Source organism: Drosophila busckii, chromosome X (genome assembly GCF_011750605.1).
Source record: "Drosophila busckii strain San Diego stock center, stock number 13000-0081.31 chromosome X, ASM1175060v1, whole genome shotgun sequence".
Taxonomy (NCBI): domain Eukaryota; kingdom Metazoa; phylum Arthropoda; class Insecta; order Diptera; family Drosophilidae; genus Drosophila; species Drosophila busckii.
The window spans coordinates 12,133,010-12,143,363 of record NC_046608.1 but is presented as its reverse complement, the minus strand read 5'-3'; the positions used below and the strand labels follow the sequence as shown (position 1 = coordinate 12,143,363).

General features: G+C 36.4%; 1 protein-coding gene across 1 annotated transcript; it reads right to left on the bottom strand.

The window, feature by feature from the left end:
- Positions 1-2,125: 2,125 nt before the first annotated feature.
- On the bottom strand, positions 2,126-4,837 carry LOC108605262 (chitooligosaccharidolytic beta-N-acetylglucosaminidase). The gene is made up of 3 exons (XM_017994889.2): positions 4,643-4,837; positions 2,535-4,093; positions 2,126-2,466 (listed from the first exon to the last, which is right to left on the bottom strand). The coding sequence occupies exons 1-3, from the start codon at positions 4,738-4,740 to the stop codon at positions 2,285-2,287; spliced, it is 1,839 nt and encodes a 612-aa protein (XP_017850378.1). The 5' UTR covers positions 4,741-4,837; the 3' UTR covers positions 2,126-2,284.
- Between the last annotated feature and the right edge of the window lie 5,517 nt (positions 4,838-10,354).

Below are 10,354 nucleotides of genomic sequence, written 5' to 3'. Positions count from 1 at the left end.
CTACTAATGTTTAAAAATTAGCAGACATACAATAAAAAATATAAGTATAACAAATATACAAGAGTTCACATAATTTTTTTTGGTGGCAGAATGTCATATCTAGACTTAAGAGCAATATATTTGAAAGTAGTTTGAGTAATTATATTATGTATACAGTTATGGGATAACAATGTGAATTGCCATGATTCTTTAGAAGGAATAACTTTGTAGTCATTTGCCATTTCCAACATTGTATACATATATATAATTGACACACACACAAAAGCAAGTAGCTCGATTTACGTATAAATTGGCATTAAATATGCCAAGTAATCGAGCTACCAAAAATATAGAGCTGGGATAAACGTATTTTTTGTATAACGATTCAATTCGCATTTTAAAAGACTTGAATCGATTCAAACAATGTATTTAAAAATATTTTTTTTAGACAGTATTCATTGTCGAAACTTTAATCGAGTCCCAGCTTCTTCAATGGCATATTACTCAAACCAAATTGTAGTCTTAGCTTCTAATTGAATATCGAATTAATCCAAAAAAATGGCACTTAGAGTTTCGTCTCGTAACTAGTTCTAGTCAATGCAACGGCAAGGAAAAATAAACAAATTTTTTTTGTAATCATAATAAGTAAACATTTAGCCCAACATGTCGCAAACAGTGTTCAACTGAATCTAAACAATATATAATTTTTTTTTATAAATTAGTAATTTTTTGTGAGGTATTTTTTTGAGCAAGTGGGAAAACTTCAATACATATATGGTTTTTTTTTTGTAGTAATACAAATATAATTTTTTTTATGGCTAATTTTTTTTGTTAATCATAAGCAGCCAAGCTAATTTTGTTCATATATATTATGAAAAATAACATACACTTTTTTTTAAAGTAAAATAAAGGCGCAATTAGATAATGTTGGATGAAAAAGTTAACCTCGGTTAACTTTCTACATTTTAAATGTTGTTTAGAGTATATATATTGTATATTATATATATACATAAAAATAATTTTTTTTTATCTATCAGTATATACCTAGAATTAATAAATATGTTTTTTATGCATAAGCAAATCGAGCAGATATACAATTTTTTTGTGTTTAGCATAAGATAAACAAAAACAAAACATTTTTTAAATTGATAAATTAAAAGAAACAGCAAGTAAAATTGTCAAAAAGAAATATATAATATATTAACAAAATGAACCTCAAATCTGATTAGTAAAGAATAGTTTCTTAAAACTAAATTAATGCATAAACCCAGGAATTTTTTTTTTAAAACAAAGCATTGTATATTAATTAATAATTAATAATAGTAAAACAAGTCATGCATACAGTAAACAATACCTAATTATACAATTTTTACACTTAAGCGTTAACAAGAGAGCGCGCTAAAAACCTATAAACTATTTTTTTATTTCTTGGAACTTCCATATACTACATACATATATGTATACACATATTTCTTTCTATTTCGGCGACGTTCTCCTTAACTTATATAATATATACAAGATATATATAAAGCTCGTGTTTAGCAGCTAAAACACCGACATTTTATATATAGTACTACATGACTAATTATACTATATAGTACATACATGCATACATAAATGAATATATTGCAACTATATATACATAACTATAAAAAAGAACGAAAACAAGATGTGGTTTTTTTTTTTGGCTTAGAAATTGTAAAAGTCTAGTACATGAGATTAAGTAACAGATATACACATACATATATAATCACAAATTAAAGAAATATTTAAACGAACTGCTGTCAACGTTTGTAATGTGGAACGTGAACTGCCCTTTGAAAGATTTTAAACACAAGTACACCCAGAATAATACAAGAACTAAATACCATTAGTTAACGACAGCAGTAATTAAAAAAAAACAGCAACTTACAGTGAATGACATCTACATAAGCAATATAAAGAATGCATTATATAAAAAATAACACCAAAAATAAACAAAAACAACTTGAAATATTTAAAGTACATAGTTTGTGTGCAACCAAATAAATAAACTTATACCTAATATGTTAATAAAAAATGATTTTACTTATTAAACAGCAAATAAAACACAAACATTTATAAATAAAAGCCAACGCATCCGTGTTTGAATTCAAATTCATTAAAATAATCGATAAGTCCGATAAGCTGCGCTGTTAAACCATAACATAGTGCTAACAGTGCAACTGCTCAAACGCAGTCTGGCAACGCTTAAAGCGCAAGTTTAAATGCAACGAGTTGTTTGTATTTTGTCCACGTTTTTATTAATTGTTTACAGTTTCTTTTTTTAGAGGCACTGGCCCTCATGCAGCACACACCAATGTGGCACCACAGCATCTGGATGCACGCCACGGGCTAAAAGCCTTTCTCTATAGCGATAAAAGCGGCGTTGTGCCAAATCGGCGGAACTCTTTGGATTCGACCAAAGACGCTCTGCTGCAGCGCCAGCTCTGGGCCAAATGCGCGCCTCTGTAAGTAAAACAAATTCATTAGCTTCTAAATATTATTCTCTTCTGTATGTAGATTTTGTCATTTACCCAGTGAATTCTGATCCACATATTCGCTCCACATGCACACCTCGCCGCCCAGCACTTGGCGCATAGCACCAGTCTTCGTATCCACTGGCAGTATATTGCCATATACCTTGCGCCAATTATAGTAGCGAGTGCTGCCCCAGAAGCCATGATCCAAGTACCAAGCATCCTTGGTGGACAGCAACAGGCGATAGCCACGCTGCAAAAGCTGACGATTGATAGAATCCTGTGCATTCACCCAAGTTTGTATGACAAAACGTTCCTTTGGCAGCATCTGCTCAATGTGCTCAGGATCGGTGAGGCGACTGGACCAGAGTATAACCGGCTTAGGCTCACTTAAGCTGGGATACATGCGTTGATTGATATCATCCCAGGCCTCCAGATTGCGCTGATGAAACTGTGACCAGAGCCGCAAGAAGCTAGCCTCGCTCAAGTCATATCCACGTGCCTTCATCTGTGTCGTAATCTCCTCCGTGCGATTCCAGCAGGGTATATAGACCTCATCGCCGCCCATGTGTATGGTTTCCTCAGGCGCGCCCAGCTCGGCCACATCCTCCAGTATTTCCTTTAAAACGGCATACATGTGATCATTGATGGGATTCAATTGGCCACAAGGCGGCTGCACGCAATAATTGCGCCAAGGCGCTTGATTCAGGCAAACGGACATGTTGCCCAAGCCCGCCGCTGGACCCCACTGCCAGCCATTGCCCGCATGCGAGGGTCCATCGATTTCCAGCAGTATGCGTATGCCACGCAGACGCGCATATTTAACCAGATTCACTGCATCGGCGCGAGAGTAGGTCTGCGCTTGCGAATAGGCGCCATAGCGCTGCATCTCCGGCACACGTGTTATCTCCAGCGGAAAGCTGTGCGTATCGACCACATGCCAGTGCAAGACATTCAACTTGGACGTCGCCATGGCATCCAGCGTACTGCGGATATATCTCAAAGGCAGGAAATTACGCGAAGTGTCCAGCAGCAGACCACGGTGTGGATAAAATGGACGATCATCGACGCGTGCTGCGCTCACCATCAGCAGTCCATTGTTGCTGCGACTGCCTGTGACCAGATTGCTCAACGTTTCAAAGGCATGCCTGGCGCCATACGGTGTGGCTGCCCTGATGTCCACAAAGCTGGCGGTGTCTGTGGTGCGCACCACCATTCTATAGCTCTCGTCGGTGCTCCAGTCCAGCTTCAGTGTGGCGTCCGTCACCGTCGCCTTCACCAGCACCTCCTTGCTGGTGGTCAGCGTGCAGTTTCGATGGCACTCCTTGAGCAGATTGCTGACAAACAAGCGATTTGTTTCGCGCAGAAATTGCGTAGTGGCCTCATTGGGTGCCACCACATTGAAGCGCACCTTCCAGGGATCAAAGTGCACGCGCTCATGCGACAAACTGCACTCGCCCGTGGGCATGGGCCAGATGGCTCCGTACTTGCCGCAGGATAAGCGGCAATCGTTTTGACTCTCAAAGTATTTGCGTGGCTCTTTTCGCACTCCCTGCGGCTTCTCGTCCTGGCCATCCTCCTCCAGGCAGAGGTCTGTGCTCTCACAATACCATTTGCTGCAATTCAAACCAGAGTGCGTGTCAATTTATTTTATTCCCTGATTATTTGTGGAAAATAGTAATGACAACAATTTAGAAGTAGGGCAAGTGTCTGATACAGCAAAACAACAATTCTCAATTAAAAGGATTATTATGCTGTTGACAGGACACTTAAGATATTCTGTTTATCATATTTTGCAATTTGGAAACTTTCCGCTATAATGTAAATGATAACAAAAGGTAAAAGCAGCGACATTTGATTAAACAAATGTTTGCAGAAATTGTAGCAACAACAAAATCAATCAATTTCAATGTAAATTTCTTATTTATTCTGAGTAGTTCTATGAAAACTAATTTACTTTCATGTTGTTTACTATTTTCAACAAATAAGAGAATTAATATAAACAGACTATTACAGGCTTAGATAAAATTACAATAAATAAAAAATAGACACATACGTGTATATAATTTTAATAATTATGTATACGGAATTTAATGAAAGTAATTTCCTCATAAATTATTGCAATGTGTATTATAGTTTAAGCTGATCGATCGATCTATACCAACCTGTTGCCGCTTATGCTGTTGCTCTCATCGCTATTGGCCGCGGCTAAGGCGCACAGCAAGATGCTCAGATAACAGTAAATATAATGGCTTGTCGACATTCTAAAGAGCCATGTGTCACTAGCACAACAATTAACAATAACAATAACAAAAATATTAATAAAAAAAAAACAATTGAATGCAAGAACGGCTTGAACTACGACTACGAAAACGACAACGGAGGCTTGCAAATGGGTGCAGCTCAAAAGCCAAACTGAAACTCAAACTGAAATTGAAAAAAGCAAATTTAAATGTTTCAAAGACGCGCTCATTGGCTCTGCCACACACAAACACACACAAGCACACTCACAGGCACACAGATACAAATGTTTGGTGGTGTGCAGCGTTGCGCTTGGCAAGCTTTAATGCCCAGAGAGCCAAACGCTTGTGTTGTTGTCGCTCTTGATTTAATTGTGGGGCGCAGAGCGCAGCGCTGCTTTGTTCAGTACGCGAATGGGGGCAAGCTGATAGCAAAGCCATAAACCATATCACAAAGAGAGCAGCATTAGAAAGCAAACTACACTAATGCAAAGAACTTAATAGACAAGCAAACATATAACAAGAATTATTTTAGTTATGCTCAACATTGATTTGCCGCCGACTCGTGGCAATGCTCATAGCATAGTTTGATTTATCAAACACATGCACATACTAATTAAGCACTTTACTTAGCATAGTGTATGTATTTACTCGAGTTGACACCGCAGCAAAATGCAAATACCAAATGAGGCAGCAATTAAAAATACAAAAAGATTCGTATTGAAAACAATTGTTGCTGACGGCAAAGTCGAAAGAGAAATTTTGTTGCACTTGCATGCCAAGCAGCGCTGCATAAGGTGATAAACGATAGAGAGATACAGAGGGAGAGAGAGAGAGAACATGAAAGTCAGTTGAGGTGTGAGTGTGTGTGGCATGTAAATTGAGCAAAGAGTTGCAAAATTCAGTTAGTTAACCTTATTAATTGCAGACGTCGAGTTATGTACAGTAAACACTTGAAAAATAATATCGAAAAGATTTTCTTACATGTTTAATTGCAATAAAAATAATTTTAATAAAAAAAATTTAAAATAATTTTAAAATGAGCGTGACAAATCAATTAAAAAGGCACGTGCGTGTAACAAGTTTAGAACAAATGTAAATCAATAACTTTTTGATGTTCTAATATATGTAATTCAAACCAACTAAACTTATTTAAACAATAAAAGCCAAACGGCTTTTTAAAAGCTTTACCACATAATTGTAAAATTCGCCCCACTGATTAATCAGCGTTAAGTTTTTATGTGATTTTTTGTAATCTTTGCTGAACAGCAAGAGAAAAAAACCACCCACATATTATAGTATGTGCGCCTTATCCAAAACAACATGAATGTGCATGCATATAATATCAAAAGAATAAGCTGAGAGCAAATTAAAAAGCACAAATCCACAAGCTGTGAACCCATGTGTGCATATGTATGTGTGTGTGTGTGTGTGTGAGGGTATTGTTGATTATTATTTTTATTGTATTCGGCATTCACACATCAGCAGGCGGGCAGTGCTTTTCATTCATTCTTTATGCATATATATATGTATGTTTTTTTTTTATTATTATTATTATATGTATTTCAATTTCATTTGAATTTTATGTGCGCTTTTGTGTGCACTCCAAATGAATTATGTATGTGTGTATTAGAATGAAGGCGCCGCCTCTGCCCGTTGCCCACACATTGGCGGGGGGTGAGGGGCAGAGCGCTTACGCTTTAGTGTGTAGAATTATAATAATTAAAAGCATTGTAGTGCAGATACACGAAATTTTTAATTAAAAAAAAATTTAATAAAAAGCATAGACTTGATTTATTTTATGCGCATTTTATTGCAAAATTATTTGTTTAATTTATATTCTTAGCGTATGTGCAGTCTTAATAACTTGTTCTCTACTTATAGTTAAAAGAGAGCGTTGGGCAGAAAGAGAGTGAGCTGCAGGACAATGCAGCTCCAGCCGCAGCTCTATCATCATTGCATATTCCCCAGCACCATTTCAAATGCTTTGGTCCAGCGTCGCTGCTGATTATGATGTTGATTACATTGTGCACCACCCACCCATTGCTCCCGCTCATTGCTCGCACACAGCAGCAACTGTTGCTGGTCAACTGCCAGTCCACTAGCGCTCCCACTCCTTCAGTCGTCGCTGGTACGTCAGAGCGTCAGTTTATCAGTCAACGGCTGCTTAGAACAATGCAAGATTAAAAAAGAAAAAAAAAAACACAAACGCAAGCAAACAAACAAAACTGTAACAAATTACAAGCAAAACGGCAAATAAATTACAACATAAAAGCTAGAAAAAAAAACAAGCACACATAGAAAGTTGCCAGCTAGAAATTGTATAAAGCGTGATGAGAGATAGAGAGAGGAGGAGGAGGAGGAGTGCAGCAATTGCAGCTATGTAAAACATTCAATTCTAAATCAAAATAAAGTTAGTTAGCATTTAATCAACACTTGCCAATTGACAGCTGGTCGTGTCAATACATTTTTACTTATGTTGCTACAGTTTTTTAAATTACAAAACAAATAATTGTAAACATATAAGCTTTAAAATTCTTTTTTTTTTTGTTATTGTATAAAAATATGCAGTCAATGTTTAAATCAATTCATTTTATTTAAATGCAAGCTTTGAATTACAAATTTTAAATTAATTTGCAATACTGTAAATCAATTTTTATGTGTTTGATTTAAAAATTAACAATGTTTAAAAGTCTTGCCACAAAAGTTCTTGCAACTAAACGCTGTGTTGACTAATTGTTTAGTAGCCTATCTATATATGCATGTGTGTGTGTGTGTGTGTGTGCATTGATTGTTGCAACCACAGACGAGTGTAGTTCAGACTTGGGGGGTTGGACTGCTTGTAATGTTTCTGGCTAGTAAATGAAATCAAAAATTAAGTTGCTCATCAACATTGTGGACAGGTGGCAGGTGGCAGGACTAAATGTACAACAAGGCTGCAAGGCCTTTGGAGTGAGGGTGGCTCTATGGCATGCACATGTCAAGCTCATTGCCCGTTGGGTGGATTGGATTGTGTTTGGTTTGGTTTCTGTGCTGGTTCTATGCAAACAATGCAAATCTCATGAATGAATGCCATTTTTGCATTTTACATTTGAATGAGTTCTTTTTAGTTCCTCAGTTGCTCGTTGCGCTTTGTAGTATACACTGTACAGGCTGCATTCGCAATCGCATTCACTCTTTTGATTAAATCAAATGCATAAAATGTTTTCAATTCAATCACAGTTTAGCTCGAAAAAAAATAAACAAGAACGCATTAAACTTGGGCGCAGGCAACTTACCGATACACTTGATTAGCAGACTTGTATTAATTATTTTATTGATAAAAGTGCAAGCTTTTGAAAGCTTTATATTTTTAGTTTCCGTTTGTTTATAATATTCTTCTTTAATTACAGGCCATGGACATTTGATCACAGAGCTGTTTGGGAGTCCCATGGAACAGCAACTGCTGGCGATTGATGATTCGAACTAATTGAACGCAATGTGCGTGAGGAGATGGAGGATCTGCTGCAGGATTTCAACGAGCATACGCCCAGAATTCTACAGTCACGTTTTCTTAGCGACAGCACCGAACTCCAGAAGCTCTGGGCAAGCAGCAGCAACAATTAACAACAAAAAATTATTATGCATAAATATAAATATATAATTGTCAACTAATCTGTGCATATGCAATATTCAAAAGCTCATTTTATGTAAGCATACATACATAGATATATTATTAATTTCAATTACAGTTTTTTTTTGTTTATAATAGGTCAGATTTTCTTTAATTTATTGTAAAGGCGAACAGATAACAACAACCACTATGATGGATGTTCTAGTGCTTCATGCTACAAACAAAAACAAACAATTGCCCATTGTTACTTAGTTTAAGCAATAACATCAAGACTAACAAATAAGTATATGACCCCATATCTATATAGCATACATGCATACTATATATTTTTTATATAGAACGCACGGTTGTGCAAAATGTCTGTGTTGAATTTTGTAATAAGCCGCTCATTGTTTATACATATATTTATTTATATTTATATCAAATGTTTTAAAAGCAAATACAAATATATTTTTGTTGTAATTTTCATTGCTTATGTCATTTTTGTTGTTTCATTTTTGTTTTGTTTACATTTTATGCCCATATCAATCAGCTCCCATGCCCATATTAATCAGCTCCTGCTACTACGATATCCTTCCAATTCCAATAGGACATTAAATGCACGTACATTAAATGCAGCGACTACAACACATAGTGTTCATACAACAAGAACAACTACTACTACTACAACTACAACAACAACAACTACTACAACAACAACTACTACTACTACTACAACAACAACATCATCTACAACAACAACAATAAAAACATCATCTACAACTACAACAACAACAACATCATCTACAACATCTACAACAACAACAACAGCTACTACAACTACAACAACTACTACTACTACTATAACAACAAGTACTACTACAACAACAACAACGCCAACATATACTACAACAAAAATTAAAGCAACAACAACTACAGCACCAACAACTAAAGCGATATATACGACACGCCCAAATTGTAGAGGGTGGGCCGGAAAAATTGGCCCAAAAACAAAAAGTGATCCTTTTCTTCAAAAGTAAAAGGACTACGGGATGTCCTTTGGTGTCCAAGTAGTGCTTCTTAATGGCATTCAGACTTTACCACTCAAAGGACGAAAGTCCTTACAGGAGCTGAGAAAAACAGCACCTTTCATGTAGAGAATTTGCGTCATAGCTACCGAATCCTTGCCTGGATCGGGACGACATTATTGTCAAATGATTCCTCATTAAAAGGGCTATCGTCCTGCTAAAGGACTTCCTGATATTCCCAGTAGTTTTTCGGATACAGAGAATCTTCTGATTTTTAGGCACATTTGGAGGCCACGAACCTGGAAAATTTCCACTCTTAAATTACAATAACAACACGTACACTAAGGGCAGCGCCTACAAAAACACATGGCGGTCATATAACAACAACAACACAAGAACAACAACAACAGCTACAACAACAACAACAACAACAAATATAGAACAACAACAACTACTACTACAACAACAACAATAACTACAACAACAACTACAACAACAACAACAACATCAAACAAAACACGCAACGATCTTGTGTATAACAATGCAACAATAACATTTAATAAATTATATAACTCATACGCACCATTAAACGCAACAACAAACAACAACAACAATTCGATTAAACATATGTACATACGTATGTATACGCCCTGTGTGCATACCAAACCAACAACAACTACAACAAACATCTCTCTATACATGGTATATAATTAAAATATATATAACAATTTCCAACAACAATGATTTGGTCTTGCCACGCCAGCTCCATTAACTATGGAATGCGCGGCAAAACCAATTGATTATTGGAAGCGGGCACAAACCAAAGATTATGGACTGCACGCAGGCAAGCACCATGAATTGGCTGCACGCAAGCAACCATTGATTATTGGACTGCACGGCAACAACAATGATTATTGGAATGCGCGGCAAAACATTGATTATTGGACTGCACCGCAGCAACCAATGATAATTGGACTGCACGGCAACAACAATGATTATTGGTCTGCACGCCAGCAA

What these genes read in the sequence shown, in the direction of transcription:
- LOC108605262 (XM_017994889.2), bottom strand. Translation starts at nt 4,740, where the DNA reads ATGTCGACAAGCCATTATATTTACTGTTATCTGAGCATCTTGCTGTGC. An exon ending in AACAGCATAAGCGGCAACAG is followed by an intron (nt 4,094 to 4,642) that starts GTTGGTATAGAT and finishes TTTGAATTGCAG; the next exon opens with CAAATGGTATTGTGAGAGCA. An exon ending in TGTGGATCAGAATTCACTGG is followed by an intron (nt 2,467 to 2,534) that starts GTAAATGACAAA and finishes TTTTACTTACAG; the next exon opens with AGGCGCGCATTTGGCCCAGA.